The following is a 25,841-nucleotide window of genomic DNA, read 5'->3' as shown; positions in this document are numbered from 1 at the left end:
CCGTGTGATTCTTCATATGGCACCCAAAAAGGGATCAGGCCTTGCGTGAAAAATATCAGCCCTTGCCGGGATTTGAACCCAGACTTATTGGATGAGAAGCCTACACCCCTACCTATACCCTAACCCGCATGCTAGCCTACACCCTAGCCACCTCAACAACCCTATCTACTGTTAAATAAGTGCTGGGTATAATTCCGAGTGGCAGAGGCAATGAATTGAGGCACCAAACTGTAAGGGGTGCAAAAGCGTTTCAATGGACAAAGTACTAAACCATAGCGCGTTATCTAGCTATTTTTGTTCTCTAGCATTAAAACTATAAAACTGATGTACAAAATAATTAAAAATTTTCTCGTAAATTTCGTTCAGCTTTGTGACAATACTTTTGAGGATAGGTTACAAAATCATGTAGGAATGTTTCCGGGGTTTCCCACCGAGTTATAGGCTCTATAAACGAAAAACGATCCGTTAGCCTGTAACGCAGAGGGAAAACCCAATAAACTTTCCTTTTACAAACCGGCCGGTAAAAACGGAAAATTTGAGGAAAGTAATTGTAAGCATATTAATTGATTTTTGATTTCCTAATTTGATAATACGATGGCCCATATTACAAAAAAAATTGCGCCTCAATACCTGGAGCAGACTTCGTTTGTTTTTGAAGACATTGCTCCGGCGAAAGTGAGATATGTACAAAAGTTCTTAGAAGGCATGCTATACCGCACTAATTACAAGAATGCATGTCAGTGTGAAAATCTGCTATTTTCAAACCAATTCATATGCAATAAATAAATAAAATCAAATATCATCATAATATTGAAGAAATTGAAAATCCTGCTTTGTTCGCCCATACTTTGTTTCCTGTAATAAAAACACAGAATGTCTTACTAACGTTGACAATATGACTTTTTTATTCACAGCTATTTACATAATTCTTATTCATTCTGTTAATTTACTCATAAGTTATATTGTTTCATTGTTTGCATCACGGTAAAATCCATGTAAAATCCTTTTGTCAAGCAATAATTCTCTGATCCAAAACAAAAATCGTGATTTTGTTCCGCTTAATATTGTGCTTTGTCGACTGGGATTTTGTACCCCTCCTTTTCGTACCGAATGAGGTTTCGTACCTTTCTGCTCCCAGTCATTTGAACCTTTTTGGCTCTGCGCCTGAGGTCCGAAACCTTGAAAATTTCGTACTTTTCCTACCTTTTTGCACCGGTTCATATCACTCACCAAAATATACTTTAAAAGTATTTTGTAATCTCAAGAAAATTTCAAAATCAAAATACATAGTTTAAACCATTTCTAGCCGTGGCCGCCTTCAGCATTTGTCTGGCCGGCTACTCATCGGATGAATTTTTCAATTGAAGTAAAGTTACTCTCGCCGCTATTCCAAAATCACGTAATGAAGAGTTAGACCAAACACACTGACTGGAAAAAAAATCGCTTCGTAAATTTTCTATCGACGTTAGTTGTGCATCCGTTGACTTCCACTGGCGCCAACCGACGGACGGCTATTTTGCCGTCACACTTTGGGCTGAGTGCGAAAAAAAGGTTGGAAAAATTATGAGTCAATTGTTACAGGCACGATACCTGACATGACATATAAACTCTAGATACAGGAATGCAAACATAAATTTCCGAAGAAACGGAGTTTTTAAGTTTTCTTGGGAATTCACAGATTAAGTAGCTACCGACTCCATAGGAATAATTTTGGAGACAACAATGGTTTCAATTTTTGATATGATGCTAATTCTTAACTTTTACTTATTTTTGAAGACTGCGTTTCGGTGCTCTTGCATTATACCCGATGTTAATTTTACCCGATTTTCGCATTATATGGAATGAAACGTTAGTTTTTTTTCCCTAACGTGGATTTGCGAATTAAGTTAAATTGATGATTTTACGGCGCTGAAAGTGCTACAATTTGTTTTAGCATTTTCTTCTAATCTAGACCTGCCTTATTATTTGTTTCTGTCATCTATTTACATTTAAATCTTTAGGTCACCATTATCTTCCCTTTTATCGTCCCCTTTCACAGATATTTTCAAATAAACTTGATAATTACCTATAGACCTCATTTAAAAGTATTTTCTTACAATAGCTAAAAATTCTCCGTTTTTATTACATAAATTATTTCAAAACATTTTTACTTGTTTTGTAAATTTCCTTATAATCCATTATTTGATACCTCAAACGGCTTAAAATTCGGGTAAATTTTCTGTTGAAAATTGTACACGGTATGCTCTGAACAAAGTAAATGAAATAAATCTTTCACGTTTTACATATCTTTAATTACTGACCCAAAGCGTTTCGACGCATTCACGCAATTTTCAGTGTCTCCAGACTTTTTTTCTCCGTCCATTTAAGCCGATAGTATTTGGAGGGGCTAGGATGACTGTGCAGGAGGAGATGAGAGTGGCGGCGGCCCTTCCACTGTACACGAACTGAGTAGTTGCTCGTTGACTATTGAGAATAGATGGAAATGGTAAGGTGTCAAATCACCGATACCATTTTGGTTTTAAGGGCTAAATTCCGACGACTATGGAGGATGATATTGAGGTCTTTTGAGATAAGAGGCTTTCATGTTTAAAAAAAAACGGGGTCAGTGCCTCAATTTGATGTTTTTTAACTTTGGACGAGTTTTTGGGGCTTGAATACGCGTGGGAGGAGTTGTTGATTGCTAAGGGAGATTTTTCCTCATATTTTCCGTGTACCGAATTAGCTTTAGTTGTCACCGATATTTACATATAATAAAGGCCTATAATATACCGACTCAGGTAGCTGGCGGACCTGTGTTCACTCTACGGGCTATAAAGCATTCTATCGGGTACGGTGTATTTGCATGGAGCATATTCGGACTAATCCGACCGTATCCGCTCCCAACATGGACTTTCCTCTTTCTATTCGTCCACTTCATCTTCTCCATATCCGCATTTTTACATCCACTTTTCCCATCCCTTCCTCATTGTCCACGTTTCGGCACAGTAAAGCGCTATCCTCCTTATCACGCTCTCCACTAGCCTTATTTTTAAATTCGTAAATAACGATCCTCTTATCAGCTCTTTCCTCTTCATGAGCCTCTCCAAGCCTCTCCAATAATCCAGTGCTCTTCCTGATAACCTAACTGTTGTGTCCACTTTCCTCTCATTTGCTTCTCAAATTTTTGAAATAATCGAACTGCTATGTTTGTGACCACGTACTTACACCTAAATCCTCAAATTCCCACCACGCAATGCCTTAAAAAAACCGAATACTTTTGTCTTATTGTGATTAATCTTCAAGCTACATTCCTCTCACCGTATACCAAGAGACGCCTCACAAAACTGATTATTTAAAGGAAAGTATTGGTTTGATGAGAAAGTTTCTTTCTACTACTGAGATTAATAGACCACCATGGATGAAGCATCTCACTGTGCAAATGCTTCATCGTACTAGAATTTCGTTTGAAAACCATTAATAATTGATTTTTTGCAGGAGTTTTAAAATTAATTCATGGCTCCTCCCTTTCTAAAAATGCCGAGTTTTAACTACCTTATAGAATTGTAATTTCCATGTACTTCTTGAAATAAAAAATACAATCTCCCGCATATGTAATTTAAAAAAATTTATGTCATTTATTAAATTGTTTAATAATTCCTTTCGCTGAAAATATAATGCCTAAGTAAGCAATGACACATGAATTTATTGAATATGAAATAGGTTCCGATGTTTCTGTACAAAATCAGATGCATTCATTTTTAAAGTTACCATTTCAATAAAAAGTACAAAGGTTAGAGGAAAAAGAACGAGATATATAATCATTTGACGGCTGAGAGCCTTCTTGGGGGCATAGCCAATTTTTTAGTTTTCGCTAATTTCTTGTTTTCTCATAGAATACATCAAGTCCATAATAAGTTAAAATTAAGTTCCTACTGGATGAATTTTCATGAGAAAAATGATATGCTCTAAGAGAAAGGGAAAGAGAAATACTGGAAGAAAAATACAGACTATAAAAACAGTGATGCCTCTATGATTGATTAATAAAAGCGTTGTCTTTATTTAACTTGCGGAATACGGATTAAGTAGTCCTGTCGTACATATAACAAGTTCGACAGTCGCAAACACCCATGCCCTGGGAAGTGTAAATGCATCCAGGCGGGGATGGAACCCGTGACCTCTAGGTTGGCAGACGAGGACATTTTCCCGCCGCCACTTAGGCCGGACATATTTACTTCTCTAGAAGGATTACTGGTTATATGTAAAACAGTTGATTTAGTATTGTTTAAGAGAAATTAGTCATAATTATATTCTTTCTAAAGCTAAATTATAGTTTAATTTAAATTTTGATCGCTCGTCTCAGTCATAACCTCCCTCGTTGAGGTCAGACATTAATGAATGTTCTCTTTTGTTTGCAGGATGGTCCATTTGCATGGAGTGAGCCCACACAAGGTTTGGTGCTTGCTTCCTACTTCTGGGGGTACCTGATCTCGCAATTTCCTGGTGGGCGTGTTGCAGAACTCTTCAGTGCAAAATGGGTGATGTGGGGTGCAGTGGTAGTGAACGTGGTCTTCACCCTATTGACTCCTTTGGCCAGCTACCTCAGCTACATAGCCGTCCTCGCTGTTCGAGTCATTGAAGGAATCGGTGGAGTAAGTGATATACCTTTTAAAAATTCTATCAATCGTCGCCACTTCTTGAGCTGTTCATAGCGAAAAATGGACGGCCTCGCCGAATTGCTTAGTTGTCGTCATATAAGAATTCGAAAAATTGAAGTCCTTCTTAGGATGGTTTTGAGACGAAGTAGCTTTAATTGTTCTCTCCATTGATTTCCATTGGCATAATTTTAATGATGGAATGTAAATTTAAAGGATACTTTTCAATAGCAATAAGCCGTTTACGCCGACACTTTTTTCGTACTTTGGTGCTTAAACGACTCTACGTCCCAAACTTGGCGCTGTCTGTGATACCTTCATTCTTTTTATTTCGGGCCATGCCGTTCAAATTTGTGAATTTATGGCAGTGAATATTTCTCGTGTTGCACACCGGGTAAGGTCCTCCATATCTTCTGACGACGTTTCGATGTGCAACTCACCCGTCGTCCTCAAGGGTTCAGGAATCCAATGGCTTCTTGGATTCCTGAATCCCTGAGGACGATGGGCGAGCTGCTTATCGAAACGTTGGAAGGAGATATGGAGGACCTTACCCGGTGTGAAACGAGAAAAATCTTTATTGCCATTGTTCGCCGGAAAAAAACTGACTTCGAGAATACATAATTGGTATTGATACGCGGCAAAAATGTATTTATACGCCTTTTTTTATTAGTCTCAGGATTAACTTCTTCGTAATAAAATAAGCTACTTCACTCTGTTTTGAGTCCAGGTTTTCCAGGGGCTTGTTATCCATAGCATTTTTATGGCTCATTTCAGTATTATGTCCATTTCAACTCACGAAACTCGGGAGTTTTCGCATTGTATGCCCCAAAAAGACCATAATTGTCAACATTTATTCTGTGCATCAGTTCATTTGATGTCATAACCTGTTGCTGTACAAATATAATTGAAAATTGCCATCAACTGAGTCTTCTCTGACTGCTGGTCGTGTTCACAACTAATATCTATTTCACATTTTTCCAACGCCCAATTTTACAGCATTAAATTTTGAGGTTACGGTTAGTTTTTAAAGTCACAATTTCCCTTTTCATACTACATCTTTCAAGCCAGGCCAGCCTGAGCACTCTAAAATGCATATCAGATTCTACCTTGTAGACGGTAGTCCGTGATTTAAGTATATTTCCTATAAATCCTCATATTAAGACTATAGTCTAAGATTTTAATTCCATTTACTAGCATGTAAAATGTTGAACATGTTCATCTTGATTGTCTAAAATATTACTCTCTGGTGATTTCCGAGTATATGACGAAAATCGCTCGTTCGCCAAATAGATTTACTCTCGTTTGTGATCATCATTATCATTAGTCAACGATCAATCATAGGATTGGCTTGATGCGACTCTCCATTCCTCTCTCCTATCCATTAGCCTCATTATAGTGGCGTTTCTATTCTTTTATATCCTTCATAACCTGTCCTGTGTAATTCATTCCGGGCCGCCCCTTGCCCTTTTTCCCTTCCACATGTCATTCTGCAATTCTTTTCATCAGGCTGTCATGTCTCATAAAGTGGTCAACTTTTTTTCAAGTTTTCTTCTCCTTAGGGTTTTTAGAGGATTTCTCTTTTCTCCCACTCTTCTGAACACTTCCTCATTACTCACACGGTCCATCCATTTTATTTTCATCATTCATCGGTAGCACCACATTTCGAATGCGTCTACTCTTGACTTCTCTGCTGCTTTCGATGTCCAAGCCTCGCTACCATAGAGGAGCATTTGTGATAGTTGGAAAAATGACGAAACCCGCATTTTAGGATTTTCTGATCCATCGCGTACTACTATAGCTTTCTGCAGCGAAAATTCTACAGACTAACTAAAATTTTGAACTAAAAGATGACCTGATGATGAACTGATGAAAATTTTGCAAGGTTAGTAACCCTTTCGCAGATTAGTGATGGTGTCACTAATTAATTGCATGCGGGTTACCGCTACTCGGACTTACATATCTTGTGAATGGGTCTCGTGAGGTTCGTTGTTGATTTCACTCTTGTGAGCGGTTCTTTCCCTCAGTGAAAGGTTCGCCATGAACGAGTCAGTGAACCAAAAAACCCAATGACGTCACCAACTCATGAAAAGTACGCGGCAACCTTCGCGTTTTTTTATTAATGAGGTAATGAGGAACGTTTTACCTTTCGTAACTTCTCCCACCCTTCCACCCACCGAATTCTTTTAATGAATTGCATTTTTGGGTGTGAACAACAAAATTGTTACATCTGAAACCAATATCGTCATTTCAAGGAAAAATATAGCTCATTAACTCGGCGAAAAAATATGTACCTATTTCAACACGATATCTGTTTTGCATTTGTGTTCTATAATAGAGTTTATATGAGATGTTTTCCATTCTAGGGAGTTACCTTGCCAGCCTTGCACGTGATGATTGCCAGATGGACGCCACCTCAAGAGCGAAGCAGAATCTCGGCGATTGTTTATGCTGGTAAAACTACTATGGTCTTCATAATACAATGACCTATATCTACCCTCTCATATAATTTGAGATATAATTGTCTTACTTTAACTCAAACCATTATTTGAGGACCGTAATTTTCAATAGAACTATTTTTGTTTATGGTGAAACTTCTCCCTAACAAAATTTAAAAAATGACGACTTGCTTACACGGACGTTATGTGGGTTGCATCGTCGTAGGATCAACCCATGGTTCGATTCCATTTGAAACGTGCAATTTGCGTTGATGCAACACAAAATTCACTAATATCAGGAAGCGTACCACAGTGAATGACTACGTGGCCCAATAAAGTTTTGTAAAGGGATTAATAGTTTTAGAATGAATGAGTCTCTTTTTGTTTACACAAAAAAGCCTACAATTTTTCTCAGTTTTTCTATGAAAATTAAGAGAAATTGATGATCCATCTGTTGCCATTAACATCATTCCGCATGCGACCCGCCGGCAAATTTCTTGCGGGTCCTTGTGGCTAAAGAACATATTGTTTAGCACCCGCCGAAATATATAGCAAAATATCAACACACTCTTCAAAAACATGCAATGCCAAAAACCTATTTTTGGTCCTTGCATTAAAAAAAGGTTGATGACCCCAGATCTAAAGCATAAAATGGATGTGCATTCACAGTCTAAAAATCATATTGGACAATTTATTTTCAGGAACTGCTCTAGGAACTGTGTTATCTATTACCTTAGCTGGATTGCTGGCTGGTCAAATTAACTGGGAGGCTGTTTTCTATGTCATGGGAGGACTTTCATGCATTTGGTGTGTTCTCTGGATTATTTTTGTCTATGATGGACCAGATGTTCATCCAAGGATTAGTGAAGCGGAAAAAACATATATCCTTACTTCTTTGGGCAGCAGCAGCACTGACAATGAAGGACATCATGTGAGTAAATTTCAGTATTTAAATAATTTTATGACATATGCAATTTAACATTCTAAAATTTAGATGCTATGTATCACATGAAATGAAAAATATTTAACAATAAGACTAAATGCAGAAAGAGTGAAAAATTGTGTAAAATGCATGCATTAACAATTATTTACTTATGTGGTATCAGTGAATCGTACAGAGATATTCCCTACGCAACCAAAAATGTATTATTTTTTACATATGTTATGGTCATCAGATTTCCTCACATCTGTTTTATTTATTACTGAGGAAACTGAGGAAAAAATGAAGGAAAATGCTATGAATGTGTATGGAAGGTGGCTGTGGAGGCTCAACCTTTTCTAAACAATTCATGCCACCATGTATGCTCCCCAGTATCCATTTATGTTTACTTTGAATAGGTAGAGTGATATTATGTCAAGCACAAATACAAGGTATTAAATACATGGCCTGCTCGGAAAAAATGGGAATAAAGAGTGCAAACTGTGCAATCTCTTGGCATATTTCTGGTGTAGATAGACTCCATTGCATTTCTTTTGACTACAGATCTAGCAAAAGAGCTTTGATGCTTTCTGTTCATAAAATCCATGCTATAAAATCATGTTGGATAAGGACCAACATAAAGTTGGAAATATTAATAAATGGCTTACATACTGAGAGCCAAGGTTCTATGTATTCCCAGTAGAGATAATGGTTTTCTAGGGGAAAGCTGGCCTTATCAGTTACATTTTCACATGCTATGGCTCTAAGTTTGAAGAGAATGGGTGAGCAAGGAACATGCGGAGGAAGAAAGTATTTTTCGGTTACGTTGATTAAGTCAAGAAGGAAGGAAGGCAGGACTAAGACTAGAGGGTTGAAGAAGGACACATCATGGTGTCAGGCAGTAGCGTATCCAGGATTTTGAAATATTTTTACCAGAGGTTTTGCAACTCTTCCATGATGTATGGAAAACACCTCAGGGCAAAGGGGGGTCCTGGGGTCCTCCCTTAGCCTCTTTTAAAGGCTAAAGGGGAGGATCATAGCCAGGAAAACCACTTCCATGGCTATGCCACTGGGGTTAGATACAAAATTGGGAAAGTATGCAATGTTTGGATGTGGACTTTAGGAAGTGAAGAGGAAGTAAGCAGCTGGGGTACAGATTTTTGTTCATTAAGCCCTTTCCTAGGCAATCCTGTGCTGTAATACTGTCACACTTCGGAGAAGTTGATGTAAAAGTGTGAGAGGGTTGGGCAAAGAAGGAGTTTCAGGGTACTGATTGAGTGAAGAAAGAAAAAAAGGTTTATATGAGGCATGTTTTTTAAGTACTGTTTTCTCTTGGCTTTAATTGGCTTATACCCATTTTTAGGACAACAGTTTTGCTGGCGTTTCAGATGGTTTCTTCTGATCAGTGGAGAGAGGATGCCGAATTTTTAGGCAACTTATATCCTTCATCATTTGGACTTTGATTAGTGGCCATTTTGTTGTAATTTACAAGCAAAACGTGTTTCCATGAGTTTTGTGAGAAATTACGGAAATAATTTAAACTGGGAGAACAGCTACCCTGTCTCAAGTGCATTTAAGTCAACACAGAACCTATAATTACCATACCATCATTACCAAAGAAAACATGGAATGAAAGTCTGTACATATTCAATTCTATTCTACATTTAAATTTTGTGTGCAATAGTGAATGCAATGTGAATAAATATTATGAGAAAACTATAATTTCTATGCTGCTAACTAACCCATTCCCAGATTTTTTAAATGATCATTCATTTTATTGTGATCACCATGCATAGGTATGTACTCAGGTTCAGACTAGGAATATCAGATGTGGTATTAATAAGCTTATCATGTGAGTATCTAAAAAGTATTTTCAAATTAGCCGTATTAGCCCTGATATCATCCCACACCTCTGAATAAGGTTTGCCTCCACTTTGCCCAGACATCTGGGTTTTTGGTTGAATTTGAATCAATATTCATAGCTAATTTATAAAATTATGTACATTGTAAAATTCTGTATCCTCTTTTCTAATTACCATCACTTTCTGCAGAAATCGGCTCCAGTTCCATGGCGTGCAGTGCTGACTTCACCTCCATTTTATGCCATTATGGTTGCTCACACTCTTGGAAACTTTGGATGGTACATGCTCCTAATTGAATTGCCAACCTACATGAATCAAGTCCTCAAATTTAAAATTCAGGAGGTAAGAATCCTGTACCAACAAATGTCATAGTAATTTTTATTTTGTATGTACTGAAAAAGCCTTTTTTTATCTGTGCCACTAATTGAGATTCGGTATCGTAAATTAATGCAGTGTGTAGAGTCTAACAGCAGAAATACTCAATCATTTGCTGTAAACTTTAAATTTGACCTGGAAATCCACATATTACCCTGTAGTATTAAAATTATACTCCCTAGAAAAAGTATAAGATCCAATAATTAAGCAACTATCTATCAACAAATGAAAAATTCAATGCTCCCACATTCTTTGTTTAGCTGTTCTACTTTTAATATCACGTGGAAAAAAGAAATATCAAAAAGCATAAAAAACATGAGAAGAGAAATTTATTTCTCTTCTCATGCTAAGCAAACAAAAAGTTATGTATTAAGGAGCATTTATGAATAGCATAAGACACAGGGCACCATGTGGTCCCCCCTGATATTTTTAATGTCTTAATTAGTTTGTCTGAAGATTCTTCTGTAGATTTTTTGACTAAAGCACAATTTTTTTTTAAAGAAAAAGGGAATTTAAGGGATTATAAATTGCAATGTAGTGTCATTGAAAAATGTCTTTATGCTCAAACCAAGAGAGCATTACTTGAGAATTGATTGTAAAAGCTGGGAACAATGGATAATATGTAATGATCAACAATAATTTTTTTATTTCTTTTCAAGGAAATTTCATATTCAAGACCTTAGTAAATACTAGTGTAGCTTATTTACAATGGCAAGAGACAATTATGAGACTTTATCAAGATAAATGAGACAAGTTAGTGTCTGTTAAATAGTTTCATACTTGAAAACACCTCGAGTAAATTGGGTCCATCAAAATGATAAAAATATATGGGCTCATTTTAAGAGACCAGTAGATAGTGTTTCGTGGCTTTCCTCTTACCCTAATAACTTTTTAACCCTCATGATTTATGGATTTCCTAACTTCTATTAGTGCCTATACTGGCATATCTTTCCATCACACTCATTAAAATAAGAAACAGTGGTTGTAATGTTTAGAATGCACTCTCATGGAGATACATTTTTTCTATCATACATACAGAACTCAGGTCTTTCTGCTCTGCCATTCCTTTGTATGTGGATCTTCAGTATTATAGCCAGCAACCGTCTTGACTGGGCCAGCAGTAATAAGTACATTACAGTAACCATGGCTCGAAAAATGGCTACCCTGACAGGTAGGTTTATGGAAATAAAGCTTTAATAAGTGATATATATCATCAGTGTTGGAAAAAAGTTTACTCATGAATTTATCATATGAAAAATGTACTTTTAGCGTCTGTTATCCCTGGAATTTGCCTTGTTGCTGTCAGTCTTGTGGGTTGTGACAGAGTTCTGGCTGTAGTTTTCATGACAATATCAGTCATGTGTATTGGTGCTATGTTTTCTGGATACTTGGCAAACCACATTGACATTGCACCAAACTATGCAGGTAAGCAAAATCATTCAAATCAAGTTATGCATGTAATGAATTAATCAAATAATTTAACAAATTTCTCGGCAAAACCTAAAATTAAAAAATTTTAGGTTTCTAAATCTATCTGCGGATAAAAGATATTTAAAGATGATGCAGTACACCTTGCAAGTGTTGTATTGAGATACAAAATAAATTTCATTGGCATGCTTTTCTAACACATATCAGTTTAATATCGTTTACATCCAAGATGAATTTAGAAAATGTACTTTTAGCATGCCTGGCCTTGGTGGTAGCAGGGCAAAGTCCTTGCCTGCCATATTTTGAAGGTCATAGGTTCGAGTCCTACCTGGGTAGATCATTTGTATCCAGGACATAAGCTTTTGTGATTTTCTATTGCTAATTGTTGAAAACCACCTTCATGTAAAATGCCTTTTTGTGCTTTTTTTTGGGTGATGCAGTTGAATTAAAAAATTGTAATAATTTCAGGAACACTGATGGCCATGACAAACACAGTTGCCACTATTCCTGGGTTTGTGGTGCCAGTCTTTGTGGGGCAGCTGACTCATGGCAATGTAAGTACAGTGTAGTTAGCCCCAGCTTTAAATTATAATGCTTTGTGTAAAATTCTATGAATAGCTTGGACAATAGTGCCATGGTAAGAGTATACAACGTTGTATCAATATGCATTAGCTTTCTATGGAACGTAAGCTTCTATGTACAGCCCATCACTAATCCAGAAGTCTGAAACATGGAACTATCTATATGAAAGGTTTTCTAGAATTTTTCAAACGTGACTATTAATGTTCTTTTGCTGTAATGGCTGACAGCCATTTGTGAGACTACTAAGTATCCTCTATGAATATTTAAACATCGTTTACTTCTCAAAGAATAACATTTTATTCCATGCTCATGACTACATTGGCAAGTGATTCTTCACAATGGTAGCAACAGCTTATGTCATTTTGTTCCAGGATCTTACCCCATCAGTCTGTAGAGAGATGCTAGTAAAAAAATATTTGTTATGCATCTCATGAGATAAGGGATTGCATGAAATAATGACCTCACTTTTAACTCCACCCAGAAAAACTTTCTTCAACAATGATGGAAGTTGCTGGGAAAACTGAAGCAAGCTAACAGTATTTTACAGCTTGACAGGGAACATGCTGTCAGTTAACCATTCACATCATCAAGGAAAATGTCTTGCAATTTTTTTCCCCTGTGCTCCTTTTGCAAATTGATTTTACAGTGATGCTTATATTCCATCTCTAATGGGAGCACTACTGTTCAAACAACTCAAAAACCAGTTTTGATTTTCTTCTGAGATGAGTACCAATATGTATCTGACATTTGAGTAAATATCCTTCATTGAGTATTATTTCTGCATTGAAAATCATAATGTGAATTATTTATTGAAATTCATGACAACTATACTAAATGTTTTACAAAGAGAAAACATACAACTTTACGAGAGATATATTGGTAGAATTACAACTCCAGCTGTCCCAGGGTTCTTCCATGGACCCTGACATTACAATGGCCAAAGAGAATCTTTAAGTGAATTAAGCCATAACATTTGTGGTACCTCTAGTGAGATAAGAACGCAAGAGATCAATGGAAAAAGGGCAAATAATCCATTGCACACAAACCATGAAAAGAGTATTCACAATAAATCCCTTTCCCAAGAACAATTCGAACAGGGATTCTAACTGGAGCTGAAACAGGAAAAAGACCTATTCTGGGAGTTTTTGTCAAGCCACTTCAACTTGTAAACAGCCACGGCAATTTGCAGCAGAGTGCAAAAACTGTCAAGTACTCCAGTTTGGAGATGAGAGATGAATGGAGTGATGTCAGAGTAGAGCAATGGATGGCACTTACCTCTCCACCCGAAAGTGGTGGTTTTACCACTCTAGGCTGCATGGATATGCATACCGTGAGGCCAATCACAAAAACTACTCATTTAAGAATACCTTTTTCACCAGAGTAGTCAAATAATTATGAGGCAAAAGGTTACACCCCCCTCCTAGGAATGTACAAAAATATCATCAGTTTTCTTTTATGTATTTCTCATTGATTCCAAGATATGAATCATTTTAGATTTTGCTTCTATTTCATGTACATAAAGGACGTCTAGGCAGCGTTATGTGCAAAAATTATAATAATATATGAGTGCAAATATTCCTCCGAGGAAAAGTCATTTCTGTTGACAACGATTTTTCCACTGTGGAATTCTTACACTGAAAGTACACTTGTGGGTGACTCTGTAAAGGTTTGCCACTGGCTAGTACATGGATAATTCCTAGAATAATTGATGTATACAAGCAGTTACTGAAAGATAGGCCTTACAACAGCATCTTATGGCACTACATGTTAAAATTTGATAACATCTAAGGCCACTTTGTCAATTTTTATTAAATTTTTGGTATTTTACTCCACTAATACATGCACTGTTGTGGTTATCATCATAGCATCCACCAAACCATCCAGTTCCCTCTATGTACTCCTATCTGAACCAGACAACTTGCCGTAAGGGTTCAGCTCCCAAGCAGAGCAAATGAATTGTACTTCCAGGCCGGAGTGGTAGGTCTCAGTGAAACTCTTTAGCACTCCAGAGCAGATCAATTAAGATACAGGATGCTCCACTCCAACATGATTGTCTGACTCATGGCAACAGCCCTCAGATGAAACCTTGTATGATCCCATGACCGTCATGGTAAAATTGAAGCTGTAAGAATGGGAAGAAGGCAGCCTCAGCTCATTATGGAATTATTGAGCAGTACCTCTTTCGACTCTCATAAATTCTCACAGATGCCATTGACCAGTGTCAGTGGGGGGGACAAAACAAGCCATGTGATGAAGACCATGTAGCTAGCTGAATCATGGGACCCATCACATTGCTGCAATGGTATCTGATGAAGGAGTGTGACATGGTCAATTCACAGAACAATATCTTTAATATAAAAATAAATATTCATGAAAAATAAGTTGGAATTCAAAGAGGTGATTGACGACTTTTGCCCATATATTTATGATCCACACCTTAGTCAGTTCAATCGGCCTCTTAAAGGAAAGAGACCCCAGGACAAAAAATATTAAAATTCCAGAACAGCCCTAGCCATATTTTAGATTATCAATCTTCTACTGTACATATTATAAACTAGACTATGAAATAATTTACTTGAATACAATCCTTGCTAATTGATACCATTCCATAATAAAACACTTTCTTTTTGTTCAACTAGCAAACTGTTGGACAGTGGCAGATCATCTTCTGCACTACTGCTGCCTTGTTTGGAATTGAGGCTATATTTTACACCATTTTTGGATCCGGGCAAGAGCAGCCATGGAACAAGGTCCATCAAGAAAAGGGCACTGAAGAAGAGAACACCAAAATGTGATTTTCACATTGGTGCTTCTCTTCAGTCCCTGAAGGTTGCCAAAAAGAAACAGAATGATCTGTATGCTTCATACTTCTCACCTCGGCACTATGCGTGCCAAATTTTATGTAGCCACTGACTTTGGAATGAGAAATGAGTGTTTATGGTGTTGTACCTGACTTATTCAGTTCTCTCTATCCCACCAGAAACTGCACATGATGAGGGCGTTTTACACTTATAAAATCTTTTACTACATTGGACATTTTACTGAAAAACTTACATGATATTTAAGATGTTTGCAAATGTAAGGTGTTTTACCTGTATTTCAAGCTATATCAACAGGACAGAAATGTATGTTTTGATGTCTCATGCCATATAAGCATGGAATTTCTGTATGTATTTCTAATATAAAAAAACAAGGTGTTATTTGTATTTGTCTAAGTGGTGCCTGTCTGCAGTATTTGCATGCTGATTTCTCAAATTCCTTTGAAAATCTTTAATAAACATTTTCATTAAGTGTAGGTGTACATGAATGTAAGTTTTATGTATAGTGTGCTATAGTTAAATACTCATCTAAATGGCCAAAAATTGTCATTTATCCAAGCTTTACAAGTTAAGCAATGAACTGATATTTATTATTCAACTTAAAGAAGCCTCTGAAAGATGGCACTTGATACTCAGATCTATTTTAGTCATTGTTTGATGTAGAAAATATTATATCAAAATCCAAGTGGTTTGATGTTTTCATTGTTTGATTTTATAATGTCATCAGAGCATGAATTGCCACAGATATTTGACTCCAAGCAATTAATTTGAAATGGCATTTGTACAAATCGTAATGATAATGCAATGCATTTTAAATTTGTTTTAATTTAAGTTGCATAGTTTTATGTGTACCTTTATAGTTTTAGTTTATGGTGAAAAGGAGATGTTATTTAAGTAAATAGAAAATCATCCCTGTATGGAAATATTTTACTGACTACAGAATGTTCAAGTTTACTTTCATAACAATTGCTGAAATGAATAGAGCTTTGTATGTTATTTAATAAGTTTTTATTATTTCTTTCTTACCAACTTACAGAAATATGATGGTCCAAAGTTGTTGGGTAAAAATGGCAAAACTAAATGCCCATACCTAAGACCTTGACTGGTTGAAAATTTGAAGACATTACGAGTGGCTTTTAGGGCATTTTTCATGTCCCTGCAAGAAATTTCAGAGAGAACACTTTTAATTTAAACTATAATATGCACCCTAATTATCAATGTAAGTCATGGTCAATTGATTCAACTAAAATATGCTTTGCAAACTTCATTATCCATGGTTTCCATAATATTTTCATAGCTGCATTCATCATTTAAGTTTGGAAAAATTACTAATTTTAAAGGGATATAATATCTTGCTCTTAAATCTCTCAGAAATTCAGTACTTCTCCCAGCCTCAATGAACCCATGAAGACAAAATTTGTTAAAAGTGAAGATAGCGAGATAAATTTTTCTTTGAAATAATGTCAATTTTGAAATAATGTGCAACCTGGAATGACCTGAATGTGAAATTCAGGCCATGGAGAAAATTTTCATTTTGCCATTCACTCCAAGTAATTATGACCACACATCCCCTAAAAAACTGAAAACAATAGTCACCTCACTTCCATCTCAATCTTTGTTTCCTCCCATATTCTTTTCAAAGCCATGTGCACCACACCATCATTCTGAACGGGTGATAATGAACAGGTAGAGTAGACAACTGTTCCACCAGGTCGAACTATCTTCATTGCATTACTGTAAATTGATAAGAGTAAACATGCCATGGCAATGATTAAAGGATAACACTGACTGGTATTCTCAAAGAAATGGCTCATACTTTGCTTTATTAAAATGAAAGTCACTTTATATCACAAGCTTGTAATTGTGCCCCATTTCAGCTTGGATATGAATAATGACAAAATAATATTGTATATGTAACATACTACAAGCGATTTAAATTCTGGAAATGTATACAGGATTTGAATGAATACTAGCTCCTTAGCCCAAAAATAAGCTATGTACATAGTTATCTATTTGCCTCATGTTCTACCAAATATATACTTCACTCCTTGTAACTAGAATTATATGGCGATGTTATAAGGGACATGCAACTTTTATCTGTGGAATAGTCAAATACAAGAGGCAACATTTCTTGGGGTAGCAAAATTTCATTTTATTCAAAATATATATAGATATAGACATTCAAATGATGAAATGATTTTTATACTGGACTACTGTTTAAATAAGTAAAATAAACAGATGAAACCAGACGTAACTAGAGCACTGCCCTCAATGGTATATCAATATGGAAAACTTTTAACTAAGCCCAGGGACTCGATGAGTATTAGAAGGAATACTTCTACAATTACTTTATTGTGGGCAAATACATTCATATAGGGATGGTTTGGTTCAATTCTTGATTCCACCAGTTCTTGAGCTTAGGGCTGGAATTAGAACCAAATTCAAAAAGAATCAGTACCAAAATAATTTGAGTCAACTCAGTTTAAAAACTTCGCTAAAGCACAATTTACAACACTAACTTATAATAGAGTGATTTAATGAATCCAATGATTTGTGGGATAATTTGATGTTATTTTCCTCAGAACCAAGAAAAAAAATCAAAAATAGCTTTTGAAAATTATTCAATGAAAACCCTAATATATACAATTATTCAATAAAAAATTTAATAAAGAACCGTAACTGGGGACCGATGTCAGGAACCGAACAGGAATCAGAACTGGCAAAACAGTGGAACAGACCCATCCTTAATTTTTAATATGATAAAGGTAATTAATTGTCTCTTGTTCATTCTTAATGTCCACTCTTTGATATGTATCAATGAAATTTTCTTAAGAATGAAAACTGACTGTAAGTGCACTAGTGCATATTTCATGTTAAGTTTCTCTTCATTTTGAAATTTACTTTATAAGTGTAGGCCTTGGAGGGTCTCTGGAAAATAAAGAATGAACAAGATGTGTATCTGATTTCTCCTTCAATTTAAGCACTTCCATTCTGCATTAGACCATAACACTATTGGGATGAGTATGGCCGATGGCAAGGGGTCAGTCACTGTGATAAGTCAGGGTTCCCACTCTAACTAAATTATAAAATTCACAGTTTTTTCCATGTTTCCACGGTCTAAATTTCACCAAATTCACGGTCTTTCGATAAGCCATTCCAGGAAGAAATATTGATCACGTAACAATAACCGGCCGCTCGTTAACTAAAACTTTAACAAACGCGACAGACGCTGTGAACGCAAACAACGCAGCAGTGAAAGTGCTCTTATGACGTCGCCAATCGTAACCAAAATTTAGAGCCGTTTAAAGGGTGCGAATGAAGGGTGGCAGGGAAGGAAGGATTAATGAAAACTTTGGTCTTCTAGGCTTGAGGTCTGTGTATCGTCATGGCGCATGGACCAATAATTGCGCTTCGAATATACGCATGCAGGTAAATGCGTGGACAGTGTCTGCGAGTGACTGACCGTGAAATAATGATCGATGTATCGATTTTTCTTTTGATCTGTCAATCATTGATCTCCAATCAAGTTTGAGAGGTTTTTAAAGTTTTACAACGAAATTCACGGCTGTTTGCAGTTTTTTTTCACGGTAGATGAAATCCACGGCTTATTCATGGTTTTAAGGTTTTTACGGTTGAGTGGGAACCCTGTAAGTGAATTGCTCACCCAATACTGATGAAATATAGACAGCATACCTTTCTGCTGGTTATCCATAATAATTCCCCTTTTCATAATCATGCAATACTTTTGTATTAAGTTCTTTTTATAACTGCTACTTCTACATTAATCACGGTTACATATCTTTTTCATTCCATGTAAAATGGGTGACACAAAAAAATGTTAAAACCTCCAAGCTCCCATGGCAAATAAACCAACTATACTTGGCACCATCAACTATAACACTTGTAGCAGGGGTGCAGCTAGGAATTAAGGCTAGGGGAAGTTTTAAGCACAACTAATACTGGTAGGTCTAGAGGGTATAGAAAACCTGCCAAGATAAGCGAGAGGTGCAGGGGCCCTCCCCCAGAAATTTTTTAAAATAAATGGTTCATAATGGTGAGTTTTTACAGCTGTGTGAACAGTTGGATACATTTTGTTTGAGAGTCATCCATCCCCCTAATATTAATAACAAAATTTTTCACACTAAAGTATTTTTATAAAAAAGTTCTCTGAGCTCTGGGGGGGAGGGTTTCATCCCCCAAAATCCCCCACGCTGTGTACTGATTGTATGACCAATACCATTGAATAGTAATACATTATATTTTTTGGCTATAATTCTTTAAAAATTTTATACAAACTTCATCTATAGGTTAAAAAATAAATAAAAAACTGAAAATAGAGCTACTGAAATTTCCACATGAGATATAAAATCTACTTAAAAATTCTCACCATAATAGTTCTGTTTGCAATTGAGGAAGTCGTATCCTCTCTTTTACTCTTGCTGGACTGAATATATTGTTGTCATTCTCCAAGACTGCATGCCTATCTGTAGTACAGGGAACATCCACCAGGATCTGAGGGAATAAAAATCAATAGATGTAAATTAAGCTGTATGATGCATACTTCATTGAGTCGAATACATACCTGTAAAAAGTTGAAATCAACTAAAATATTAATCAATTAAAGCACAATTCTCTAAAGGACAGGCATTCCTCATTGTTGCATTGTAAGTATTACACCTTACGCATAAAATGAGGCACTGAATTTTGCTAGTATGATTTCAAATTGTGTAAGCTTAAACGAACACCTCAATGAGAAGCAGTTGCTGCAAAATATAGACACCTTCAGCCATAAGAAGTTATAGATAAAAATTGCCACTGTTTTGGCCAACTTTCTACACCATAAATCAACTTTTTCTTTTTTTCTTAGTGCATCAAATCAAAACCTAGGGAAAATGCAATTATACATATATGCTTCCATCCTCTTATGTACTTATGTATCTTGCTTCACCATCTGATGGTGATGACATTAACATGAAAAATATGTCACTTATGATTAAGCTGCATGATACAATCACAGTTAATGGCAAATCAAATAACTTCTATACCAACCTTGTTAAAAGTATTCTCTTCATCAATAACACGACCATCTCTGTGCGATACACTCATGTTATTACTCCAGTTTTTCAACTTGAAGAAATAATCATCCATTACACCTTTTATCCTACCAACTCTAGATCCCTGCACATCATTGCTTACTAAACGCTCTGAAAAAATATCAATTAGATTCCCATCAACATAGAAAGCCAACTGACTCTGTCATACACTTCTCATCGCAGTCCACAATGAATAGTGGATTATTTCAATAAAATTCAATACTTGTCTCAGCAAAAGGATATAGACCTTTTGAAAAAACATAAGAGCATTAACATGCATTAGCAACTGAAGTCAACATGAGCACTTATGCATGATCATAGTTGAAAAAAAATCATCACTAAGGCTATTTTACATGGGGCAGGTAATTGTCCAGGAGAGAACCGCATTAATTTCTCATTAAGGTGTGCAATTGCACAAATGCATGAACAAAATTAGATCAGGGGTTATTTTCCCATCTAACGCCCATGCATTCTAGCAATTCACCAATTTACACGCGATGCAATTTGTGATGCAATTTTGATTGTGCCTTCGTACACACGCCAGATTATGCAATTACTTGCCCCAAGTAAAACGGCCCTTAGGATTATCAAGTTTTCAGATACAGCAGACTCCCGATTATCCAGCTGCGCTTTATCCAGGTTGCGGATTATCCGTGCATGATTTTCAATCTTGCTCAATTTTTTCCGTGAACTTTATTTAAAAGAAACGGACTCAAAATCATCGGAATAACGGCATTAATGCTAGGATACACCTGTATTTTTCCATTAGAATCCCCTTCATAAAACAGAAGCGATCATGCACTAGCTGCATTCACGGAAGCACCGAGTTCCCGTTTTCCAAGCCTTGCAGTGTGCGACCGCGCTCCTTGATCATGGATACACGTTCGGCAGCAGTTGCAACCCGGGCAACTTGTGCGAGACACGACTACGGGGCGTGGTGCCTGACAGTGTAGTTTCTGACGTCAAGCAGTGGTTTTGAAGCATTCGCGAAAAGCACTTTCCTGTATCCATGATCACACAGCCACGGATGTGTGGTTTTTGAAACCAGGCCATACATGGAGCATTAATAATACGAGTACAATCATATTATCGCCGGTAAAAAGATCGTGAATTGGCGAAGAAAGCTCTCAATGAGTCCAGGAAGCAATCTAAAATAACAGAATAACTGCATAAATAATAATATATTGTTTGTTTTAAGTAAATTATGAGCATTACAAGACGTTTAAGTGGAAGTTTGGATTATCCGTGTTTTCCGATTATTCGTGCCGTCTCTCCCCATTATTAGCCCGGATAATCGGGAGTGTACTGTAAAATAAAATGAATGAATATATGGTTTAAAAGAATTATCCATGCATGATTAATACCGCAGTTCAGCTTACCAGGGTACAGGGTCTGCAAAATTAAAAATGATTTTCCTCCTGGGCCAGCACACATGTCAAGAACTCGATCCCCATTCGTAATATCTAAAGCTAAAACAGGCAATATTGAGGCAGCATCAAGTAGATAGTAATCTGTAAAATTATAAAAATTAAAATAATATCACCAAATTTGGGCTTCATGCGATGATGTTCCAAATTAAAAATACAAAATATATATGTAGAAGCCAAAACTAGCGATTGTGCATTACTTTCAAAATAACTTTGATAAAGACTCATGTATAATAGAATAATATCAAGACTCATATATATAATAACAATAGAATAAATTTCATATTCATATATTGCCATATTGCTCTGAAAAAAATTTCCCTTTTGTCGGATTCATGGGCAGAAAATGAATGGGGGAGACTATAATCAAGTGTAACTGACTTATTTTTTCCAAAATTGAAGCCACAGAAATAAGGGGGAACTACATTGATTGACTTTATTCTAATTCATGTGAAAAATTATGCCTATAGTATATTGAGAAATATAACAAAAATTATAATAATAATTTAAATAGGCATTGTCATCCTAACTTTAAAGTTTTGGCAGTTAAAAATTATTAATTTTATATTTATACCATCGGACTAGTATACCAATAATGCAGTTAGAATTGACTAAACTTTACAAGGGCATCACCCTATTCATACAAGAGCTATGGCATTCATTCACACCCACATTTTACAAAGACATCTTGGCTAGCTTCTGATCCCAGTAAACCATGCACAAATATCAGCAGTAACAGATATTGCTCATGATCTTCATAATGATTTTGCTCCATAACAGGCAACTGCCAAATGTAAAGCTTCTCCATTCTCCCCAACCTATTCAATCATCCTTGTGTGCATTACAAATGACCTCATATACCAGAACCCTACCTTAACTACTAAAATGCCAAAACTGTCAATCTATTGGAAATCATTTTAACACCAAAATGACCTTAGCAATTAAAACTGATGAAGAGCCTAAGGTCCAATGGTAGTTTGCTTACAGCTGCTATGGAAGGTGAGATAAAAAATGGTCATTGAAGAAAGATGGAAGTAGAGGCTAGGAATAATGTTGAGCTCAAGAATGCACTAAAGAGTGAGACAAATGATCAGTAAATTCAGGCATTAAATTAAATTTCTCTTCGAAGCCACAAAGCTTCAAAGCAGCAATGATAACTTACTGTAGACACCTGCCTTTCCTCGGGATGGATGAGGATATCTAGACACATCTCCCCTAATGTATGAAAAAATGTTCCAGTATTTGGGATAGAATAAAGTATCTTCTTTCTTTTTTACTATGGGGAAGTCCATACTTTCTTGGTAACCACTATAATGCTCTGACTCCAAAACCCAATCTTCCATTCCCTTAAGCTTGGTGGCTGGAACAAATTCATGTAAAGCTGATGCAGATACAGCACCAGATAGATCTGGCTTCACAATTCGGTCATACTCCAACTCAGACTGAGACAGTTGTGATCTCAAAGATGCAGCATTTGCATTTTCATGCAATCTTTTTCCAGAGGAGTCCGTTTCAGAGTCTTGAAAGCCTTGGCTCACTGTGTCCTTCGATGAAACATCATAGAGCGGTCCTGGCAGCTGATTTGTGCTAAACGAGTCAGACAATTTTTCTTTTCTAGCAGACAACTTTTTTCTCGAATCCTTGATCAGAATTTCCTCATTTTCTTGATATTTTAACTCGGCTTTAAAAACTTCACGTATATCCACAGCTCCAAGTTTCTGAAAAAGAAAAATTTACTCTGTACACTCAGCTGTAGGTCAGAGCTAAATAAACTTCAAATATCCCTAATAATGGCAAAAATATTTTGGATCAGAGTTGGAATGAGGATTTCAAGGGTATTTTTCCCTCCATTGCTAGCAATATGTATTCATGTTGAGGAAGACTCGATTATGCTTCACAATTGCTACAAAAATATTTTAATATATGTCCACATCTTTGATACCATAATCTTTCATCCATATTTTTTAAATTGTCCTTCATCCTGACCTACACACGTTTATATCATTCAAATGAAGGTATTTCTATTTAATTCTTTGTGTATGCCCAGCAATCACAGATGGAATGGGGATCAGTTAACCATGCTTACATCCAAACCTTGGTGACTAAAAAACGATGTACATGTACCTCGAAAAACAATTCATGACTGACCAGTCAGTCAAAATGTGATATTTTAGAAATAACTGACTTATTTTTTTCCATCATCTCCACACCTACTAGTACAATTCACAGGCAGCGGTACCCAACCAGCATCTTCTATACCATTTTTCCGAACTGATGGCGGCTGACCTTGAGCGTGCTCGAAACCCACCCACTCTTCTAGCCAATCACAGGAGAGCGATAGTAGAAAGTGTGTAGGAGCCCGCAGTCTCTCTCCGAACTCCGTGCTGGGCAGATCGCTCTCCAGCTAGCAGCGTTGCCAAATCGAATCGCTCAGCGTTCGTCCGAGAATCTTCCGCTGCCCCCGAAAGTACCGTTATTCCCAAGGCTGGCTACGTTGGTCGGACGGATGGAGGGGAGCGGAGGAGAAAAGGGAAGGGGATGGAGGGGAACGTAGAGGTGGAAGGGGCAGCACTTCTGATTGGCTACTTGCTATTTTCCACCCAGCCGCCATCAGTTCGGAAAAATAGTATAACGAGTATATGCACCCGTCCGTGGACCCGCTTAACACAAAATATCTTCTAGATGTCTAGAAAATATCTAGAACGTCTTCAGATAATGTCTAGAAAATATCTTGTAATATCTTCTAGATATTTTGTAGATAGGTATCTGAATGTCCGCTTTTCTGATATCTACAAGATATCTTTGAGAAGATATTTTCTAGACATTCATATTCAAATTCAATCCATTGGAAAAATTCAGGATGAGTAAAATATAATATTTTTCGGTATAACAATAGTTTATTTTCAACTGACAGCCTACTGGTGGAACAGGAGGCGATGGTAGGGTGCCTTCTGGGGATTCTTCCTGAATATTGGAACCTCTCTGGCATTCACTTCTTTCTAATGGGGGCTTCCTCCTCCTAGTCCAAATTTGAAGTTACCAAAGCAGCTTATAATTTCCTTTTAGATTTCTCAAAGGAGTCTGCAACATTATTAATGAATGTTGATTCAGTGTCTAGCAGTATAGGTCTTGAAGAATGTTTAATGCAAGTTTTTGCCAACGTATTTAAACACCTTCATCAGGGCTATGAATGAATGATATTTATATGTATGAGTTCATAGCTGTGATACGTAAAAGGTTATGGCTATATTTGTTACGATAGTAAAAAAATTAGTTGTAACTTAATTATAAGAAGCAGAGACTAGAATTTTGACATACCTTTTATTCCATTGAATTGGGTTTGTTTATTGATGGTAACTAAGCTGAGACAGTTCATAGTTCCCTATCAATTTTAATTTCACTGGACATATACAAAAAGAGTCCCCGATCAAAAAGACGTATGCTAGACTTCTAGTAGATATTTAAAATATCCAAGACATTAAAGATATTTTCTAGAAATCTAGAATATATTTAAGATATTCAAGACATTGAAGATATTTTCTAGATATCTAGAAAATATTTTGCGCTATGTGGGGAGCAGTTAAATGCACAAGAATTTGGACTCGGGGGTGAAGGTCGCTTTGCAATTACCCACCAACCTTCAAAGCAGATATGGTTTCTTCAGAATCACTGAAATTGTTCACAACAGCGCAGTATTTTTGCTGTGATAGAAGGGCCAACCTAATGGAAGGCCACTCCGATCCATATATGCTTTTATACAGTTCATCGAAATGCAGCAACGCTTTATCTTTTGCGGTCTTCTTTTTAGCTATAACACTCTGAAAATGGAAAAAAAAGGATTCAGCGATGAGATTGATGATCAGGATAAGACTGCTAGCTTTCCAGTGTGAGTACTGAAAAACTATAAGCTAATAGGAGTGTAGGAAATGAGTCAAACTAGGGATAAGCTTGGCGTATGCGAATGCCCAAGAGACCCTATCGCTATATCATTTGAATTACTTTCTTTAATTAAAGCGACCAGCAAGTATAATATCGAATATCAGAGATACCGGCAATTTATGAAGGTAAAAAGGGAAGTGAAGACTAAGAGACAGAGGAATAAATTACCCAATGCGTATCCTTATGCTTTCTTCTTATTATTGCACAATTAATGCATACGAATTTATTCAAACAATTTTTATACCACATTATTTCAGTAACATAAACAATGACTACACTACTAGCGAGAACGGCAGGGAACCATGGATACGAATTATGAAATTTTGTTGTT

The 25,841-nt window shown here is 36.4% G+C and overlaps 2 protein-coding genes across 4 annotated transcripts in view; one reads left to right on the top strand and one right to left on the bottom strand.

Moving 5' to 3' along the window:
• LOC124170779 (putative inorganic phosphate cotransporter) overlaps positions 1-16,052 on the top strand; it is a 172,025-nt gene extending 155,973 nt beyond the window's left edge. For both annotated transcript variants that reach the window (XM_046549736.1, XM_046549735.1), the window contains exons 3-10: positions 4,395-4,628; positions 6,995-7,082; positions 7,768-7,997; positions 10,037-10,189; positions 11,261-11,393; positions 11,492-11,647; positions 12,119-12,204; positions 14,872-16,052. In XM_046549736.1, coding sequence (XP_046405692.1) covers positions 4,395-4,628; positions 6,995-7,082; positions 7,768-7,997; positions 10,037-10,189; positions 11,261-11,393; positions 11,492-11,647; positions 12,119-12,204; positions 14,872-15,027 — 1,236 coding nt within the window. In that variant the 3' untranslated portion in view covers positions 15,028-16,052. The remainder of the gene's footprint in view (positions 1-4,394; positions 4,629-6,994; positions 7,083-7,767; positions 7,998-10,036; positions 10,190-11,260; positions 11,394-11,491; positions 11,648-12,118; positions 12,205-14,871) is intronic.
• LOC124170780 (5-methylcytosine rRNA methyltransferase NSUN4) lies at positions 12,241-25,824 on the bottom strand. 2 transcript variants are annotated; one of them, XM_046549738.1, is made up of 9 exons: positions 25,679-25,824; positions 25,210-25,389; positions 22,734-23,289; positions 21,524-21,655; positions 20,101-20,255; positions 19,439-19,563; positions 16,648-16,785; positions 16,086-16,207; positions 12,241-14,354 (listed from the first exon to the last, which is right to left on the bottom strand). In XM_046549738.1, the coding sequence occupies exons 1-9, from the start codon at positions 25,757-25,759 to the stop codon at positions 14,338-14,340; spliced, it is 1,506 nt and encodes a 501-aa protein (XP_046405694.1). In that variant the 5' UTR covers positions 25,760-25,824; the 3' UTR covers positions 12,241-14,337. The 2 variants fall into 2 exon arrangements, with proteins under 2 accessions (XP_046405694.1, XP_046405693.1); XM_046549737.1 differs by lacking the exon at positions 12,241-14,354 and having other exon boundaries at positions 15,042-16,207.
• Positions 25,825-25,841: the final 17 nt, after the last annotated feature.

Source organism: Ischnura elegans, chromosome X (assembly GCF_921293095.1).
Source record: "Ischnura elegans chromosome X, ioIscEleg1.1, whole genome shotgun sequence".
Classification (NCBI taxonomy): domain Eukaryota; kingdom Metazoa; phylum Arthropoda; class Insecta; order Odonata; family Coenagrionidae; genus Ischnura; species Ischnura elegans.
This window is presented reverse-complemented; position numbering and strand designations above follow the sequence as displayed.